Raw genomic sequence first — 21,455 nt, forward strand, 5'->3', positions numbered from 1 at the left:
TATGTCATAGAGGGTTGTATGTTTTCTTGTAAGAGTTTTTATAGTTTCTGGTCTTGTGTTTAGGTCTTTAATCCATTTTGAGTTTATCTTTGTGTATGGTGTTAGGAAGTGTTCTAATTTCATTCTTTTACATGTCGTTGGATACGTGTAAAAGTTCACGTATCCAGTTTTCCCAACACTACTTTTTGAAGAGATTATCTTTGCCCCACTGCATATTCTTGTCTCCTTTGTCAAAGATAAGGTGCCCATAGGTGCGTGGTTTAACTCTGGGCTTTCTATCTTGTTCCATTGATCTATGTTTCTGTTTTTGTTGGTATATAATGGTTTTAAAACCCAAGTAGTCTTCTCTGATTTGGTGTGGCATTGTGGGTAGTAAGGAGACTTTCACCTTCCACTTTCACCGAGGCTTATGTTGCTGGAGGAGTCAGGCTAGCAGCCTAAAACCATCTCAGTGCACCTTCCCAGTGAGGACTGTTGGGCTAATCATTTCCCACATCTTGGTATCCTATTATCTGTGGTCCTCCTGGCCACAGAGAGAAGGTTTGCTCCTTATAGAAACGTGACTTTTATTTATTTATCATTGGGATGTAGTGCTTTACAATGCCGGGTCAGTTTCGGCTCTGCAGCAAAGTGGATCAGCCATAGATCCCCTCCTTTTTGGATTTCCTTCCAAGTTAGGTCACCACCAAGCACCGAGTAGAGTTCCCTGAGCGGTACAGCAGGTGCTCATTTGTTTCTTGTGTTATACATAGTAATACATATATGTTAACCCCAGCCTCCAAATTCACCCCGTCCACCACTCCCCCCGACTTGGTGTCCATACATTTGTTCTCTACGTCTGTGTCTCTATTTCTCTTTTGCAAATAAGATAATTTATGCCGTTTTTCTAGATTTCCCATACATGCATTAATATACAATATGTGTTTTTCTGACTTCACTCTGTATGACCGTCTCTTGGTCCAGCCACGTCTTCAAATGATATAATGTTGTTCCTTTTTATGGCTGAGTAAAAGTCCATTGTATTTATGTACCACATCTTCTTTATCCATTCTTTAGTAACGGGCATTGAGCTTGTTTCTATGTCCTGGCTATTATAAATAGTGGTGCAACAATGAACACTGAGGTGCATATGTCCTTTTGAATCATGATTTTCCTTGCCCAGTGGTGGGCTTGCTGGATCATATAGTAGTTCTAGTTTTAGTTTCTTAAGGTACCTCCATACCGTTTCCATAGTGACTGTAGTGGTTTGCATCCCCACCAACAGTGCAAGAGGGTTCCTTTTTCTCCACACCCTCTCCAGCATTTACTGTTTGTAGATTTTTTGATGATAGCCATTCGGACCTGTGTGAGGTGATACCTCATTATAGTTTTGAGTTGCATTTCTCTAATAAGTAATGATGTTGAACATCTTTTCATGTGTTTGTTTTCTTTGGAGAAATATCTATTTTGGTCTTCTATCCATTTTTAAATTGGGATTTTTTTTTTTTTTTAGCTAAATGAGCTTTTCATATATTTGTCAGTTGCTTCATTTGAAAATATTTTCTCCCATTCTGAGAGTTGTTTTTTGGCCTTGTTCCTGGTTTCTTTTGCTATGCAAAAGCTTTTAAGTTTAATTAGGTGCCATTTGTTTACTTTTGTTTTTATTTTCATTACTGTAGGAGGTAGGTCAAAAGAGATCTTGCTGTGACGTATGTTAAAGAATGTTCTGCCTATCTTTTCATTCTAAGAGTTTATAGTGTCTGGCCTTACATTTAGGTCTTTAATCCATTTTGAGTTTATTTTTGTGTATTGTATTATGGAGTATTCTAATTTCATTCTTTTACATACAGCTGAACAGTTTTCCCAGCACCACTTATTGAAGAGACTGTCTTTTTTCCATTGTATATTCTAGCCTCCTTTGTCATACATTAGATGACCATAGGAGTATGTCTTTATCTCTGGACTTTCTATCCTATTCCATTGGTCTATATTTCTGTTTTTGTGCTGGTACCATACTGTCCTAATCAGTGTAGCTTTGTAGTACTGTCCAAAGTAAAGAGCCTTGTTCCTCTAGCTCCATTTGTCTTTCTCAAGATTGCTTTGGCTATTCATGGTCTTCTGTGTTTCCATACAAATTGTAAAATTTTTTGTTTTAATTCTGTGAAAAAATGCCATTGGGAATTTGATAGGGATTATATTGAGCCTATAGATTGCTTTAGATATTATAGACACTTCCACAATATTGATTGTTCCAGTCCAAGAACATGGTTTCTCTCTCCATCTGTTTGTGTTGTCTTTGATTTCTTTTATCTGTATCTTACAGTTTTCTGAGTACAGATCTTTTGCCTCCTTAGATAAGTTTATTCCTGGGTATTTTATTCTTTTTGTTGTAATGATAAAAGGGGTTGTTTCCTTAATTTCTTTCTTATCTTTTATTGTAAGTATATAGGAATGCAAGTGATTTCTATGTATTAATTTTGTATCCTATAATTTTACTAAATTCATTGATTAAATCTTGTCGTTTTCTGATGGTGTCTTTAGGGTTTTTTATGTGTAATATCATGTAATCTGCAAACAGTGACAGTTCTATTTCTTCTTTTCTGATTTGGATTCTTTTATTTCTTTTTCTTCTCTGATTGCCCTAGGTAGAACTTTCAAAACTATGTTGAATAATAGTGGCAGGAGTGGACAGCCTTGAAGTGTCCCTGATCTTAAAGGAAATGCTTTCAGTTTTTCACCATTGAGAATGTTAGCTGTGGGTTTGTCATATAAGGCCTTTATTATGTTAGTTTTTTTTTTAATCACAAAAAGGTGTTGAATTTTGTCAAAAGCTTTCTCTGGATCTATTGAGATGATCACATGGTTTTTATTCTTCAATTTATTAATGTGTTCTATCCTATTGATTGATTCACATATATTAAAGAATTCATACATGCCTGGGATAAATTCCACCTGATCATAGTGTATGATTCTTTAATATGTTGTTGGACTTGGATTGCTAGTATTTTGTTGAGATTTTTACATCTATGTTCATCATTTATACCGGCCTGTTATTTTATTTTCTTTGTGAAATCTCTTGTCAGAGAGGCAAAGACATCAGGGTGATGGTGACCACATGGAATGTGCTTGGAAGTATTCCTTCTCTTGCAGTTTTTAAAGAGTTTGAGAAGGACAGGTGTTAGCTCTTTTCTAAATGTTTGCTAGAATTTGCCTGTGAAACCACCTGGTCCTGAACTTTTATTTGTTGGAAGATTTTGAATCACAGTTTCAATTTCATTACATATTTTCTGTTTCTTCCTGGTTCAGTCCTCAAAGGCTGTACTTTTCTAACAATTTGTCCATTTCTTCCAGGTTGTCCATTTTATTGGCATATAGTTCCTTGTAGTAGTCTCTTATGATCCTTTGTATTTCTGCAGTGTCAGTTGTGACTTCTTTTTCATTTCTAATTTTGACTTGAGTCCTCTCCTATTTTTTTTTTTTTTTTTTTTTGGTGAGTGTGGCCAAAGGTTTATCAATTTTGTTTATCTTCTCTAAGAACCAGAATTTAATTTCATTGATCTTTGCTATTGTTTTCTTCATTTTTATTTCATTTATTTCTGCTCTGATCTTTATGATTTCTTTCCTTCTACTAACTTTGGGTTTTGTATGTTCTTCTTTTTCTAGTTGGTTTAGGTGTAAGGTTAGTTTATGTGAGATTTTCTTTGTTTCTTGACGTGGGATTGTATTGCTATAAGCTTCCCTCTTAGAACTTCTTTTGCTGCATCCCATAGTTTTGGGGTCATCTTGTATTTGTTATCTTATTTCCTCTTTGATTTCTTCAGTGATCTATCGGTTATTAAGTAGCATATCATTTAGCCTACATGTGTTTGTGTTTTTTAAGTTGTTTTTTTTCCTGTAATTGATTTCTGATCTCAGAGCAGTCAAAAAAGATGTTTGACATGATTTCAGTTTTCTTAAATTTACCAAGGCTGATTTGTGACCCAACGTAGGATCTATCCTGAAGAGTGTTCTATGTGCACTAGAGGAAAGTGTATTCTGCTGCTTTCAAATGGAATGTCCTATAAATATCAACTAACTCTGTCTGGTCTAATGTGTCATTTAAGGCTTGTGTTTCCTCATTAATTTTTGGTTTGAATGATCTATCCATTGGTGTAAGTGGAGTGTTAAAATCCCCTACTATTATTTTGTTGCTGTCAATTTCCACTTTTATGGCTGTTAGCATTTGCCTTATGTATTAAGAGGATCCTTTGTTGAGTGCATAAGTATATACATTTGTTATGTCTTCTTAGATTGATCCCTTGATCATTATGTAGTGTCCTTCCATGTCTCTTGTTATAGCCTTTATTTTAAAGTTTATTTTGTCTGATATGAGTATTGCTACTACAGCTTTCTTTTGATTTCCATTTGCCTGGAATATCTTCTTCTGCCCACCTCACTTTCACCCTGCATGTGTCTCTGGATCTGAAGTGGGTCTTTTGTAGACAGTGTATATGATGTGCTGTGCTTATGTTCAGTCCTGTCCAAATCTTTGTGACCCCATCGACTGTACCCACCAGGCTCCTCTGTCCATGGAATTCTCCAGGCAAGGATACTGGAGCAGTTGCCATGCCCTCTTCCAGGGTATCTTCCCAACCCAGGGGTTGAACCCAGGTCTCCTGCATTGCAAGCAGATTCTTTATATTTGAGTCACCAGGGAAGCCCAAGAACACTGGAGTGGGTAGCCTATCCCTTCTCTAGGGGATCTTCCCAACTCAAGAATTGAACTACAGACTTCGGCATTGCAGGCAGATTCTTTACCAGCTGAGCTACCAGGGAAGCCCCAGACAGCATGTATGCAGGTCTTATTTTTGTATCTATTCAGTTTGTGTCTTTTGGCTAGAGCATTTAATCCATTTACATTAAGGTGATTATCGATATGCATATTCTTGTTACCATTTTCTTAATTGTTTTGGGTTTTTCTTGTAGGTCTTTCTCTTTTGTTTCCTGCCTAGAGAAGTTTCTTTAGCATTTGTTGTAAAGCTGGTTTGGTAATGCTGAGTTCTCTTCACTTTTGCTTGTCTGTAAAGCTTTTGGTTTCTGTATTCAATCTGAATGAGACCTTTGCTGGGTAGAGTAATCTTTGCTAGGTTTTTCCCTTCCATCACTTTAAATATATCCTGCTACCTCCTTGTGGCCTGCAAAATTTCTGAAGAAAAATCAGTTGATAACCTTATGGGGATTCCTTTGTGTGTTATTTGTTGCTTTTCCCTTGCTGATTTTTAATATTTTTCTTTGTATTTAATTTTTTGTTAGTTTAATTAATACATGTTTCTGTGTGCTGGGTTTATCATGTATGGGACTCTCTGTGCTTCCTGGATGTGGGTAGCAATTTCCTTTCCGATGGTAGGGAAGTTTTCAACTATAATCCTTCAAGTATCTTCCCAGATTCTTTCTGTTTCTCTTCTTTTTCTGGGACCCTATAATTCAAATATTGTCCCAGAGGTCTCAGAGACTGTCCTCATTTCTTTTCATTGTTTTTTCTTTATTCTGCTCTGAGCATATTACATTTTGTTTGCTCAGTCCAGGGGCTAGTCAACTGAAAAAATAAGGCTCTATACACACTATCCTCAGTTCAGTTCAGTCACTCAGTCATGTCCAACTCTTTGCGACCCCATGAATCATAGCATGCCAGGCCTCCCTGTCCATCACCAAATCCTGGAGTTTACTCAAACCCATGTCCATCGAGTTGGTGGTGCCATCCAGCCATCTCATCCTCTGTCGTCCCCTTCTCCTCCTGCCCCCAGTCCCTCCCAGCATCAGGGTCTTTTCCAATGAGTCTCAGGTGGCTCTAATGATAAAGAACCCACCTGCCAATGCAGGAGACAGATGTGGGTTCAATCGCTGGGTTGGGAAGATCCCCTGGGGAAGGGCCTGGCAACCCACTCCAGTATTCTTGCCTGGAGAATCCCAGGGACAGAGGAGCCTGGTGGGCTAGAGTCTGTAGGGTCACACAGAGTCAGACATGACTGAAGTGGCTTAGCATGCATGCATACACACTGTCACACTGTTTTCCTTTGTCCCCAGGGTTAGAGATGGAAAGGGAAGAAATGGGTATTTCAGCAAAATTAGTGGAAGATTAATGCTGTTGTATGCAACAACAAAGACCTAATACACTCATTCTTCATTGATGATTCTTTTATCTTGATTATTTATTACTTTTTTATTTTTTATACATTTTTAGAAGTTGCACTCAATTTATACTACTACAAAATATTGGCTATATTCTGCATGTTGTGCAGTACATCACTGAGCCTATCTTATACCCAATAGTTTTTATGTCCCACTCCCCTATATTGCTCCTCCACCCCTCTACTGGTGACTGCTAGTAACCACTAGTTTGTTGATTATTCTTGACTATGTTATTGACACATCAGAAAGCTAAATTATTTCACTCCAAATTGCCTTTCACAGATTTTCAGACAGAAACTCACAGATCAGCTGCATTCTGCAACTTCCCCTGTGATTTCAAAACCAATGGTCTAGACTCCGGCAGCACTATCCAATAGAAATAAAATGTAAGCTGCAAACATGAGCCGTATAAGGAATTTAAAATTTTCTAGTAGCCACATCAAAAAGAAGTGAAAAGAAACAAATGAAATGAATTCTATACTATGTTTTCCTTCATCCAGTATATCCGAAATGTATTTAGACGTGTAATCAGTGTGAAAATCAATGAACCATTTTACTTGTTTTTTGTATACTGAGTCTCATAAATCCACTGTGTGTGTTAGCGCATCTTACCTTGCACTAGTCACTTTCCAGGGGCTCAGGGTCTTCACATGACTGTGTGTTAACACAGCTCTAGGGACTCTGGAAGGCTTTCTGGATGGAGATCAAATTTGCAAGAGTTATGAGCAACTACTGGTAATTTTATCAGGGAGGAGAAGTTCAGTGGGAAAACATTCCAGGCAGAAAAATCAGATTGTCCAGTAGTCCAGGTTTGTGAAGTGAGACCAAGATCGGAGAACTGAGCAGCCTGGCATTCCAAAATACCCCACATCCTAACATAAAGAGATGTTTCATTCTGGGAAGGCATTATGTCTCCTTCTTAGAAAGGGGGTGGTGGGGAGCAAATAAAAACATGAAACTCTTCAGTGCTCCCATTTCATTTACTTTATGTTTTCCAATTTCTCCATCTCTCTTTTTTTTCTTATAAGTTCTCTAGCAAGCCTTTATCAAAAATAGTAGAAAAGCTCTCATATACATATATGTAAATAATATGTATAATATATATATTTTAGAAACTTTACGAATTTTTGCCTAACTGGAAAAACTGCATTTTGATTCTACTTGTTTGACTTAGTGTGAACTGAATGCTAGATTTCTAATTTCAAAAAATAGATATGCAACAAACAACGAAGGTTTACAGCATAGCTTAGGGTTTACTGTATAGTAGTATAGCTAATATCTTGTAATAACCTATAACAGAAATAATTTCAAAAATAGTGTACATATAACTAATCACAAAGAATTCTACTTTTTGAAGTTAAAAAAGTCACAACAAAACAAATTAATAATTAGATTTAATTTACTTGCTGCCTTTACAAGAACAGTGTATGGGAATCATCAGTTAATTCAGTAGAGACTCCAGAATGGGCTAAGGACTATAAAAAGAAAAAAAACAAAACAAAAAACCCTAACATGAAACTCACTGCTGAGCAATGAGTCAGTGTCAGAGAGTTTGTGAGATTGTTGAGAGCAGGGCCCTGAGGACAAGCACTGCTATTTTGGAAAGGGACAGAGAAAAGGGCTAAAAGTTAGCTAGACTGGTCCAGAGAGACAAACGAGTCACAGAGTGGACGATTCCAGCCTGCAGGGCCAGTGCGGGCACAGGGTGTCCATTGTCTGTGCCCTGAGCAGCAGAAGGTGTGATAATGGGAGGTGGGAAGCTCTGAAGGCAAACTTGGTTTTTTCAGAGCAGAGTGCAGCAATTTGTCGAGGCTACCCCTGGGGATGTGATCCCAGAAAGTCAGGTCCCCCCCCGCACCCCCCTCCAGGAACCAAAGGCAAGGCTGTGGTCTTAGCCTTGGCATTTGGCTTTCATCAGACTTCAAGGGGAACTTTTTGTTGTGCAATAAAAATTGAAAAGAAGATTTTGTCCTACTTGTAAAATAGGTTCTTGTGGGAAACATGGGCAAATCCAAATGACTCATAGTCTCATGTGTGTGTGTGTGTGTGTGTGTGTTAGTAAAATAAAACAGGAGATCAACTTTAAAGTCAACCACTTAGCATCTTTAGCTATACAAGCACAGATTCCCTCCACCCACCTTATATCCCAAGATAAGCAATCCCAATATCATGCTGTCTAAATCAAGCAAGGGCCCACCAGTTCTTCTCCCTATGTCCTTTGCCATTTTTCCCCTGGGCATTTCACTGTCATTTCAAGCTAAGTATGTTCCCTCACACAAACTTTCTACCTTTTTATCCCCCTAAATTTTCTTTTTCAACCTACGTTCAAACCTATATCAAGTGGCCATTCCTATTCTACTTTTAATAGAATTATTTTAAATTGTTTCTTTTCTTGGTCCCTAACTGTATGAACTTACCTCATTTACCTTAAGATAACTTTTAAACTTCTAGAATTCAAATTCTATACCTTCCTTAATACAGAATCCATACATGTGTGAAGCATGTTTTCTGAGTTCTGGTTTCCTTTGCCTTGGGTGATACTCTCTTGGCAACCCACTCCATGCCCTTAGACATCTGTAAGGTGATCTCTCAGATCATCTCTCAGTCGGAAATTCTGACTTCCTTAGGAGATGCCGAGAAGTAGAAGAACAGAAGAGTTTGGAACTTGAAGGCCTTAGGGTCAGGTGTTCTTTATGTCATATCAATGAGTGATTAACAAGTTATTTTATCTCTCTAAGCCTCTGTCCTGCCATCTATAAAATGGGCTTAGCAATACTTGCTGCTCACAAAAAACAACTTTTATTATAAAAGCAACCTCCATTTGTAGTCCTGCTTCTATTGGGAAGTACCTATTTCAAACCACAGCTTCTTCTGACTAGGGTTCTATATGGAGTTGGCCAATGCTTATTTGTCTCCGGAAAAATCATGAAAGAGAATATACTCCCCACACACACCCAACAAAGCACATTATATTCTAGGATAAATGCATATCTGAAGATGATTGAAAAAAATAAAAATGCATCTAAGGAGGCTGTAACTACTGACTTAGCTGATGGATTAGAATGGAATTCTAGAGAACTGAAAACTGACCTTTTCCAGTCCTTTGGCCACTGCTGAGTGTTCCAAATTTGCTGACATATTGAGCGCAGCACTTTCACAGCATCATCTTTTAGGATTTGAAATAGCTCAACTGGAATTCCATCACCTCCTCTAGCATTGTTTGCAGTAATGTTTCCTAAGGTCCACATGACTTCACATTCCAGGATGTCTGGCTCTAGGTGAATGATCACACCATCATGGTTATCTGGGTCATAAAGATCTTTTTTGTATAGTTCTTCTATGTATTCTTGCCACCTCTTCTTAATATCTTCTGCTTCTATTAGGTCCATACCATTTCTCTCCTTTACTGTGCCCATCTTTGCATGAAATGTTCCCTTGGTATCTCTGATTTTCTTGAAGAGATCTCTAGTCTTTCCCATTCTATTGTTTTCCTAAATTTCTTTGCATTGATCACTGAGGAAGGCTTTCTTATCTCTCCTTGGCTATTCTTTGGAACTCTGCATTCAGATGGGTATTTCTCCTTTGCCTTTAGATTCTGTTCTTTTCTCTTGTAAGAAATATAAACATTTCTTACAAATATTTGAAAGGCCTCTTCAGACAGCCATTTTGCATTTTTACATTTCTTTTTCTTGGGGATGGTCTCGATCACTGCCTCCTGTACAGTGTCATGAACCTCCGTCCATAGTTCTTCAGGCACGCTATCAGATCTAATCCCTTGAATCTATTTGTCACTTCCACTGTATAATCTAAGGGAATTGGTTTAGGTTATACCTGAATGATCTAGTGGTTTTCCCTACCTTCTTCAATTTAGGTCTGAATTTGGCAATAAGTAGTTCATGATCTGAGCCACAGTCAGCTCCAGGTATTGTTTTTGCTGCCTGTATAGTGCTTCTCCATCTTTGACTGCAAAGAATATAATCACTCTGATTTTGGTGTTAACCATCTAGCCATGTCCATGTGTAGAGTTATCTCTTGTGTTGTTGGAAGAGGCTATTTGCTATGACCAGTGAGTTCTCTTGGCAAAACTCTGTTAGCCTTTGCCCTGCTTCATTTTGTACTCCAAAGCCAAATTTGCCTATTACTCCAGGTAGCTCTTAACTTCCTGCTTTTGCATTCCAGCCCCCTATGATGAAAAGGACATCTTTTTTGGGTGTTAGTTCTAGAAGGTCTTGTAGGTCTTCATAGAACTGGAAAAGGTCAGTTTTCATTTCAATCCCAAAAAAGGGCAATGCCAAAGAATGTTCAAACTACTACACAATTGTACTCATATCACATGCTAGCAAGGTAATGCTCAAAATTCTCCAAGCCAGGCTTCAACAGTATGTGAACCATAAAATTCCAGATGTTCAAGCTGGTTTTAGAAAAGGCAGAGGAACCAGAGATGCCAAGATCCATTGGATCATCAAAAAAACAGAGTTCCAGAAAAACATCTACTTCTGCTTTATTAATTATGCCAAAGCCTTTGACTGTGTAGATCACAATAAACTGTGGAAAATTCTTCAAGAGATGGGAATACCAGGCCACCTGACCTGCCTCCTGAGAAATCTGTATGCAGGTCAAGAAGCAACAGTTAGAACTGGACATGAAAAAACAGACTGGTTCCAAATCAGGAAAGGAGTGCATCAAGGCTGTATATTATCACCCTGCTTATTTAAATTATTTGAAGAGTACGTCATGTGAAATGTCAGGCTGGATGAAGCAAAAGCTGCAATCAAGATTGCTGGGAGAAATATCAATACAGATACACAGATGACACCACCTTTATGGCAGAAAGTGAAGAGGAATAAAGAGCCTCTTGATGAAAGTGAAAGAAGAGAGTGAAAAAGCTGGCTTAAAGCTCAACATTAAAAAAACTAAGATCATGGCACTTGCTCCCATCACTCCATGGCAAATTGATGGAGAGACAATGGAAACAGACTTTGCTTCCTTGGGCTCCAAAATCACTGCAGATGGTGACTGCAGCCATTAAATTAAAAGACTCTTGCTCCTTGGAAGAAAAGCTATGACCAATCTAGATAGCATATTAAAACACAGAACACAGAGACATTACTTTGCCAACAAAGGTCCGTCTTGTCAAAGCTATGGTTTTTCCAGTGGTCATGTATGGATGTGAGAGTTGGACTATAAAGAAAGCTGAACACTGAAGAATTGATGCTTTTGAACTGTGGTGTTGGAGAAGACTCTTGAGAGTCCCTTGGACTGCAAGGAGAACCAACCTGTCAATCCTAAAAGTAATCAGTCCTGAATAATTATTGGAAGGACTGATGCTGAAGCTGAAATCTAATTCTTTGGCCACCTGGTGGAAAGAAATGACTCACTGGAAAAGAACCTGTGGCTGGGAGAGATTGAAGGCAGGAGGAGAAGGGGACAACAGAGGATGAGATGGTTGGATGGCATCACTGACTCAACAGACATGAGTTTGAGCAAGCTCTGGGAGTTAGTGATGGACAGGGAAGCCTGGTGTGCTGCAGTCCATGGGGTCGCAAATTGTCGGACACGACTGAGCAACTGAACTGAACTGAATTAGAGAACTGACAGGCCAACCATCATAATATTGAGAGCCAATGCCAAGTTTTATTCTCACTACTAGTTACAGTAGTTAGCCTCTTCGCCAACCAACTTAAGTGCTTAGCAGAGCTGATGACAGATAAGCTCTGCCTTTTACCTCTTCCTCTGCCCTGCTCATACTGCTGATGGCCATTTGATGAGGGAGGGAGCCAAAGGGTGAGGAGGGAGGAAATAGTCACTAAATTCACTGTTAGAAAATTATCAAGTTCCTCTTTTAGAGAAGGATCTCCAGTGTCCATTCACCTTGATTCCATTATTCAATTTTCATATTTCCTCCTTCCCAGTTAATGCTGCATGAACATTCAAAAATCTATCCCTGGCTGACATTCCATGCAAAATGCCTTGGGGAGTTCTGAGAGCATTTCCTTTTCAGCTCTTAGAGGCAGGACTGCTTATGTTCATCTAGAAATATATTCAATAGGCAATCCCAGCTCTACCATTTACTGGCAGGGTGATCTTGGGCATTTCATCTTTTGGGGCCCTAATTTCCTCAGGTATAAAATGCAGATGATATGAGTAGCTGCCTGGTGAGTTTGTTGTGAGGATTAGATGGATAGACATAAAAAAAATTTAAGACACAGGAAGTGCTCCATGAGTATTAGCTTTGGTTGGTATTGTCATCATTATCATCATCTGCATGCTAATGTTGATGCTAAAATAGCATCGACTCTGTCATTTATTTATTTTAGCCATTGTTTATTGCCTGTCTCCCCCTGCCAAAAATAGAAGCTTAGTTGGATTCACTGATGTGGGGCCAGCACCTGGAACTTGGACTGGCACATATAGGTGCTCAAAATATTTATTGAATGAATTACTGAATAGACAGATGAACACGTGAGTCGCTCAGGAGACTTGGTTGCCCTCTTACTTTTGCACCAGCTGTGCTTCTCCCCAGAGTGGGCCCCAGTACCAGTTCCTCGTTTAATGCCACACAGACAGCAGCATGAAACGGGAGGATGCTGGGACCCCTGGCCTCAGGTTCCTGAGACCCACGTCCTTATTGCTTGTCAGAAAATGCTAGGAAAACTTAGGTGGATGCAATTTAGGTTTTATATATAGCCATGCTGCTCAGAACCAAGCATATTATATGTAAATCCAAAATTTGATTATCTAATCCATGATGGGGGATGAAAAACCATAAAATAGCCATTTTAGTATATGGTATTTAATATTTCTTGAGATTACTCATTTAAGGTTCTTAGTTGAATTCAAGGCCTACAAGCCAAAGAGATTTTTAGTTTCTATCACCTCATATATATATATATATATATATATATATATATCTTTTACTTAGCTTTATTCTTTTCAATTTTAAAACACTGGGAAACCTTGCCAAAGTACATTTTCCAAAGGAAAATCTCCACCAAGAGCTCAAATTGGTGCTAATCTAGTTAAGAAATACAACTCTTGGCAATTGTAGAATGGAGTCCTCTTGTTTTGCCTCTATTGCTGGATATAACTGTCCCCATGAGTAAGTCTTTATTTCTACCCTGCACTTCACTGAATTGTCCCCTGAGTACTGAGTATTGAACTGTCTGTAAGAAGATACCGATGCCATTTGTGCTCACATCTGCATGGAAGGCAAGACCTAGCATACGCTCTGGCATAACAATTGCTGTTAAAGTAGTTTGTTTGTATGAGAAATCAGGGGCTTTCTTTGCATGTATCCTATTAGCATTCCTGGAGTCCAAATAATCCTGGAGATAGAGTTATTTCAGGTCCTGAGATCTACTGTGTTAGCAAATCCTTTTGCTTCACTTGAGAGCGAAGCTCAAGCATTAGAAGGAGGGTGTGTGGTACTTGCCCAGCCTCATCTTGGCCTCCTAGCCTTTTACTCAAATCCTGTTGCTGTCAGTAGTACCTATGACCTCTTGAAACACTAGGAACTATCTAGATGCTGTTTAGAGGTTGAGAGCCATTGGTGGCAATTCTTTGGTGTATATATGAACTGCTTGCTCTTTGCTTAATGTTTCACTTCTCTTGTCACTTGAAGGATTTCCAAATGACATATGTGGGAGGAAAACAGAAAAATTGAGTGTGTTAGAGTTTTGTTTTTTTTAATAATGACATTATACATTAAAATTTTTTAAAATAATTTTCACTTGGAACCACACTTCAGAGACTATAATAGCTGCCCACTATTTTTCTCTAGGACATCTAGAATTGTTGTAAATAAAATATGACCAAAATGGTTAAGACAGACTTTTCTTTCATTGGTGCTGGCAAGTTTTAGCTCATTCTCAAGGTTTAAAAGCATTAGTTATTAGTTATGAATATGATTTTACAGTGATCTTTTAGTACACTTGTCTGTCTTCACAATTAGTAGGAAACACTTGAGTTCTACTTCCGATACCTCCATCCTGGTTTCTCAGAAAGTTACAGGTAAATATGCTTGGAGATATTTTCCTCTCATGGAAGGCATGTACTTCTCTAGCTGCAAGTTGTTCTTGGCTAAAGACTCAGAGCAGATGAAATAACCTTGAGCAAGATATTCTTTGTTGGAAAACTTTGAGGATTGTGTGATTGTGTTCTACTCTCAAAACTTAGGACTTTGACAGACTTGACAGGGACAAAGATATGTCAAAGGTCAACTTGCAAAAACCTATACACCATGGAGAGATTGGGGCAACCCAAGAAATTGATAGGTGAAACAGAGGGGTTTGGGACATACTCAGTGTTCTAACGTATTGAATAAATGTAATCTCGGGGGAGCAGGTCAGTGGTGAAGAATCTGCCGCCAATGCAGGGGACGCAGGTTTGATCCTTGGGTTGGGAAGGTCCCCTGGAGGAGGAAATAGCAACCCACTCCAGTATTCTTGCCTGGAGAATTCCATGGGTAAAGGAGCTGGAGCCTGGTGGGCGACAGTCCATAGGGTTGCAAAGAGTCAAACATGACTGAGCATGCATGCACACGAGGGAGCAGGCATAGAATATGATTATAATGGAGGAAATGGACAAATTAATGGACTCTCCTAACACCACATGTCTGAAGAGTATGTCAACAAATAGAGGATGCTCAGTATGGGGTCGTTATTTTGGCACATTTAACGAGCATTGTCAAAGGGGTGGGGCTAGTAGAAACTGAATCTGATAGACAAGAAAGTTCCAGTCACCAGAGATGGGGATTTGGCTATAGAGCAGGACCTGGTCTAGATGAAATGGCCCTTAAGATATTCCTTTGTTCTGATCAGCTCTTCTGCCCATGAGTGAACATTCTGGTTAGTTATCTGGCTCCTGATATCTTGGCGATGTGAAAGGGCCTGACCTGGAAAGATCCCCTGTGAGAGAGTAAACTGGCATACCTGATCATGCACCAGCCTTTTGGAAATCCCTCAGTGTGAGTTTCCCTCAGTGGGATGCAAACAGTTCTGTAAGACCTAGCCAAGCACACATGCAGACTTGTAATGCTGAAGGGCATGGAACAGCCAGCCCCCCAGGGATCCCTCATAGCTCACCACGCCAGGAATGGCCCAGTCTAATCAGGCCTAATCAAACTGCCAGGAGGGGAGACACTCTTGATAAGGCCTGGTCCGAGAGAAGTCTGACTGCAGGCCCTGGTTCTGATAGTTAGATGATGTTAGGAACTCTCAGAAGAATAGGACAGAGGCCTACTGAGTGGATCTGCTATATAAACACGTGTTTTGTCACCAAGGAATTGGGTCAGAGATTCCATCAGGGCTGACTTCACAGTGGGACATCAGCTTAGATTGTTGAATACCCGTTTTTTCTGATCAAGTCAGACTGATTCTTGAATCTAAAAAATGGGTAGAACTACAAGAATGGATTAAGGATTTATCAAGTCTATTATATTTTTGTTTCTAGGAACTGGGAAGAAAAAAAAAAACTTATGCACAAAAGACTTAATTAGCTCATTTAGAAACATTTAGGGATAGAACTGGCCTCAGGCACAGCCTGACACTTGGGCTGAAATGATGCCACCAGATTTCTCTTGTCTCAGATCCGTGTCTCCTTGTATCTCATACAGATTCTCCCCTACTGAGGTCACAAAATGCCAGCTACTCTTGATCCATTCCCAGCATGTCAAATACAGCAGAAGAGAGAAAGAATCTCTTTCACAGAGCCCTTGAATAGCTCCTCTGTTATAGTTGGGTAACCTGTCCGTCCCTGAACTTACCACTTGGAAATAGGATTCTCTGATTGGTCAGTGCCTGAGTCATTTGACCACCTGTGAAACTAAGGGTGTAAGTGCCTTCACCAGAGAAGTACCTAGGAGGTGTCTGAGGAAGTCCTGTCTGCTAAGGAGCCTGTAACAACTCACCTGCCTGATCAGCTAGCCCTGAAAATGGACGTCACAGGGAGGCCATCACTGGCCTTGGTGACCCAAGCAAGAGGATGGGAGCCAGCAGACCCTTTCCCACCCCTTCACCCTTCCTTCCTCCCACCACAACTATCACTATAGTTTTGTATTTTCTTCATTAGTTATTCAACTTCACAAATGTTGCTTGAACACCTATCATAAACCTAGAATTGTAGGAGGTATTAGAAGGGGATAATCTACAGGTAGAAAGTTAGAAGCACTTTCCACATGAACAGTTAGAGAAAAACTACCGCTTTTTTATTTCTAATATAATAATGTAAAGTCAAACACATTGAGTACTTGTGCAACGTTTGCTTTATACTTAGCCTAAGGAGTGGGGTTGATTGTCAGAATGATTAATGGTAAGGAAGGCATACCATTCATTTGTAAGAAAACAATTTGTATTTTCCAAATATTATTCACTAATTAGGTAATTGAGTGCTGATAGCACTATTTTATGTGTAAAGATATCGATATTCTATCACAAAGTACATCAAAAAGATAATTATTTCAGGATCCAGAATACCTTTAGTTTTTAGTCTTAACATTCATTCATCTTTTTTCTTTTTAATTTCATTAGCTGAAACTTTAGTTTTTAAGATACAGTCAGGTAGCAATTTATTCAACATTCCTTGGATTTTTCTCAAGTATAAATCAAGTATAAATGAGAGTTATTCCTCTCATCAGTGATTTCTGATTATCCTAAGGATCAATTCCAAACTCCTTAGCATGGTACCATTCCCCTCTTTCATCTTCTTATCCCAATTTCCCCAGCTGTACCCCATATCATCCATTCTGAACTATTTACAGTTCCCCAGATACACAAGTTCTCCCATCTCTCTGCCTTCTCACATGCTTTTCCTTTTGTCTACTTTTTTCTACTCTTTTGTCTTGCTGTTCCCCAGCCATCTGTTACTCATCTAGCAGGTCTAAGTGAAGATATCACCTCCTCCAGGAAGTCTTCCTTGACAGTCTCTGGAGACTGGACTAAGTGTTCCTTTTTCACTTCCTTATCTCCCTCCACTTTCCTTATCATGACCTTCATCAGCCTCTGCTATCAAGTGCCTGTTTGCCTCTAAGTCTCTCTAACAAGAACAAGAGTTGCCTGAATTCCCAAATACAAGGAAAAGAGTGGGCCCTGTGTTTTCACAGCTGTTCTCTGGAAGCTTAGTTCAATAAATATTTTTTGAATGAAGAAATGAATGAAGAATGAGTCACTTATTATTTGTTGATTTCTTATATTTCCTCAGAATTACAACCGCCCCCCTGTGATGGCATTAGCCATCCCCATTGCCGTGAAATTCCTCCACAGAGGCAACAAGGAGCTGTGCAGGACTATGTCCAACTACCTGTCCCTGGCTGCAATCACCAAGGCGGACCTCCTGGCTGATCACACAGAGGTTATAGTAAAGAGCATACTCCAAGGTATGGTGTAATGGCTGAGCCTGGGGATGTGTTTTAGGAGTCGTGTTAAAGTATTTTCATAAAGCAGCTGTGGTTTGTGGGAAGTGAGACTTAAGTATTGAGAGGTACATTGCATTCTCTGCTTTGCCACTAGGAGTCTGGAGGTAAGGTTACTTGAGTTGGGTTAGTCTGGGTCTCTTCACCAGGTAGGTGAATTCTTTAAACTCCTTAGATGAGTTGTATGCCATTCCATTCTCCAGGGGATCTTCCTGACCCAGGGATTGAACCTGGGTCTCCTGCATTGCAAGCAGATTCTTTACCAGCTGAGCCACTAGGGAGGCCCTTCTTCGTGCTTCTTTCCAACACCATGGGTCTCATTTGGAGATTGTCTTTTCTGTGCCTCTGGTCATCGGGTCCAGCCACCAACTGTGCAGAACCTGTCTGTACTGACTGGACTGTGTTTCACTGCTCTCGGTGGCAGATGGAAGAGCTCATAACCTGAAGTTTTCCAAAAGTATGAAATGCCAAATAAAATACCCAGAGAATGTGTAAAGACTTCTTAAATGTGAACGTGATTTAGGACTGATTTGTAATTGTATTAAGTACTATCATGGAGCATCAGATCAGGACATCTCTGTTAATGCTTTCGTATCTGAATGAGAGAGATCAAGTTAGTCCAGTCAGAACATTCTCTTCTCTTGTGGTTTTTCCTTTGGTTTTAGATCTCTCAGAAACTTCTTTCTTGTGTGTGGTTTGGGAATCAAAGAACAATATATGGTATTATTTGATATATACTCAAATATCCCCAGCCTCAAACGTCCGAAGTCCTTGACTATCTTGGCCCATCTTTGACTGCCACATGCCCCACATGCTCAAGTGGAGCATCAACTTTTTGGAAAGAGCTCCCACAGAAGTGTTTCTGAAAGTCCCCAATACTCTCTTCTTGGTACAGCAGAGTGTGGTGATATCCGTGTACACCACTCTGAGCCCAGCAAACTCTGTGGCTGCTACCATGAAGGTCCCAGGAATGGACTTGACCCCATACTGCACTGCCTGGGATGGCAACCTCTGTCTCTTTGTGCTGCTGCTACCCCTGAAATTTCAGAAGCTACTAGTCCTCAGTCCACTGCGGTAGCATGGGGCAGGATGCGGGATGGGGAAGGACACCTGTCTTTCTCCTTGGTGTTACACTTTGGTAGAGAGCCAGAGAAAGGTTGCTTGGCTCCCAGCGTCAAAGTATGATACTGAATTTTCAGTAAAATATGTTGCTCCATTTTATCTAAAATTCTTTCTCTCTCCCCTGGGCTCAACTACTCACCCAAGAGTCAGGCTAGTAACACATTAATCCTCCAGTTCTCAAAATACCTATGGCCCACCATGGACCGTTGTACCAGACATTCATTGTACTAGACATTTCCAAGAAGAATTCTTAGTATCCACCCTTAGCCCCAGACATCTGACCGGCCAGCCTAGTGGTCTGCCAGATGCCAGTCTGCCTAAACCCCAGTCATGACAGTGGAATTTTATCACTCTGCCTGTACTCCCTTCTGAAGACTTATTGATATTACTAGTACATATTATTCACTTCTCATTTTCTTCAGCTACAAGATTGAATTTCTAATTTCCCTTTATACATGATCTTAAATTTGCTAGAAGTCCAGGAAGGCAATTATGCTTTTTTATCACCTTGGCTACATATTTGGTACAGATTTTATAGGAATTACAAACACTTATACATGCCATACATTTTAAAATCATGGTAGTTAGACTTGCAAGTAACTGATTTATGAGGGGAAAACATTAACTTGTCTCTCTGTAGCTGCCAAGAACTTAGCTCATGTATTTGTTTTTTTAATTTTTTTGAAATGCACTTTCAGTGACAAAGAAATCTTTTGAAACACAAAATACACTTTCTGAGTTCACTGCAAGTATTTGAAATAAACAAATGATTTAGTTTATTTGATCCAGAACTATGCAAACCATCATAAAATAAATGATAATTTAACCTATGAAAGGTTGAGACTAAATATTTCAGGGTTAGTTTTGTGGACTGATGTGTCTTTAAGATACTGCAATCACTCACACAAGCCTACCAGACTTTGAGTTGCAAAACAGAAGGGATCTTTGTGTCTCTGAGTAGTGAGTTTCCTGCTTTGCAAATCTGTGTATGTATACCCTGCTAAACATTGGCATTTCTTAGTTTTCTCCCCTTTAGATCTTCCTCCTTGATTTATATTATCCTAATCCTTATTCTCCCATTTTTATACTTCTGCAGAAAATGCTAAAGTGTTAGTTATTTGATTTGATCTGAGTTTTCATAACACTGGAATTATAAAATTCAGTTACCCAGGAAGTGCCTGAGTCCCTACCAATTGTCATCCATTCAGTGATAACAATAATAATTGTAATAACAGTAATAACTACAGTGGCTAGAATTTATTTCATGCTCCCTTTATGCCAAATGCTGAACTAAGCATTTTATACCAATTAAGTCATTTAATCCCCACAAGAATTTCTTAATCAAAGTCCTATTATTATTCCACTTACCAATTAGTTATATTTTAAGTAACAGAAGCTCAGGTATAAACAGTTTTATGATTAAAAATAGGAAGAGAAGGAGGAGGGGGAATCCCTTATTGGCACACATGACTAAAAAAAATGCATTAGTATATCAGTCTTCCCATATGGCTTGATTCAGGACTCAAATGTGATCCCCAAAAGTCATTACTCAGTTCTGCTTCCTGTGGATTGGTTTCACTTTCATGTTTCATGTAATGGACCTCTCTATCTTCCAGCTCACATTATCATGAATACCAGTTAAGAAAAATAAATTCCATATCTCTGTTTGACCTGACATGGGCCACATGCCAATTTCTAAACCAATCCATCATTGTTGCAGGGGGATATCGTACTTCAACTGGCTGGACTTGGGTCATGAGCCATGCTCAGAGCAGGAGTTCATAGTAAACTGCAGCAGAACCACATGGATGGGGATTAGATAACCCCCAAGTCCATACCTGTTGCTAACAGTGTTGTAAATTAATACTGGGCAAGCATTATATCCCTGAATCAGGAGGATCCCTGGAGAAGGGCATGGCAACCCACTCCAAAATTCTTGCCTAGAGAATCCCATGACAGAGGAGCCTGGTGGGCAATAGTCCATAGGATCACAAAGCATCAGACACAACTGAAGCAACTTAGTAGCAGCAGCATCAGCAGCAAGCCTTATATAAATGTCTACTTTCATTCCTTTATACTTCTTAAGAGATTCAGGTCATTGCTTTGGCATGCCAAGATCTAACTGATAATGATCCTTCCATTTCAGTGTATCTGCAATTCTTCCAAAGTTCTTGCTGTCTGTAAATTTTATGAACAGAACCACTCTACCTTCTTTTTAAAACACTATTGAAAAGGTATATCTGATGCAGCCAGTATTCTTGCCTGGAGAATTCCATAGACAGAGGAGCCTGGAGGTCCATGAGGTCTCAAAGAGTTGGACATGACTGTTAGTTGCCTAGTTGTGTCGGACTCCTTGTGACCCCATGGACTGTAGCCCACCAGGCTCCTCTGTCCATGGAGTTCTCCAGGCAAGAATACTGAAGTGGGTAGGCATTCCCTTTTCCAGAGCATCTTTTGGATCCAGGGATCAAACCAGGGTCTCCTGCTTTGTTGGTGATTCTTTACCGTCTGAACCAAAAGGAAAGCCTAAATCAATCATAAGAGACTGTCAGATGGGCTTAAATATTTATCCCTGAAGACTAGTTCCAAGCCAGCTTTTTGCTACTTCCCACTATTAATGATTGTATATAAGTTATACTGTTTACTTTTACATTAAATATAACTACAAATTCATTTATTTAAATTTCTTAGATCTGTTTGTCTGTTTTGTGTTCTTTGAATTCTCCCAGTGAAAAGGAAATTGTGAAAGTCCTTCTTGGAGAGAGGATTAAAAGCATGA

At 39.4% G+C, this 21,455-nt stretch overlaps 1 protein-coding gene across 7 annotated transcripts in view; it reads left to right on the forward strand.

Moving 5' to 3' along the window:
* The window catches only part of VEPH1 (ventricular zone expressed PH domain containing 1), a 313,627-nt gene that overhangs the window by 43,355 nt on the left and 248,817 nt on the right, over positions 1-21,455 (forward strand). For all 7 annotated transcript variants that reach the window (XM_065943247.1, XM_065943248.1, XM_065943243.1 and 4 more), the window contains exon 4: positions 17,344-17,518. In XM_065943247.1, coding sequence (XP_065799319.1) covers positions 17,344-17,518 — 175 coding nt within the window. The remainder of the gene's footprint in view (positions 1-17,343; positions 17,519-21,455) is intronic.

The sequence above is a fragment of the Muntiacus reevesi genome, chromosome 8, assembly GCF_963930625.1.
Source record: "Muntiacus reevesi chromosome 8, mMunRee1.1, whole genome shotgun sequence".
Taxonomy (NCBI): Eukaryota; Metazoa; Chordata; class Mammalia; order Artiodactyla; family Cervidae; genus Muntiacus; species Muntiacus reevesi.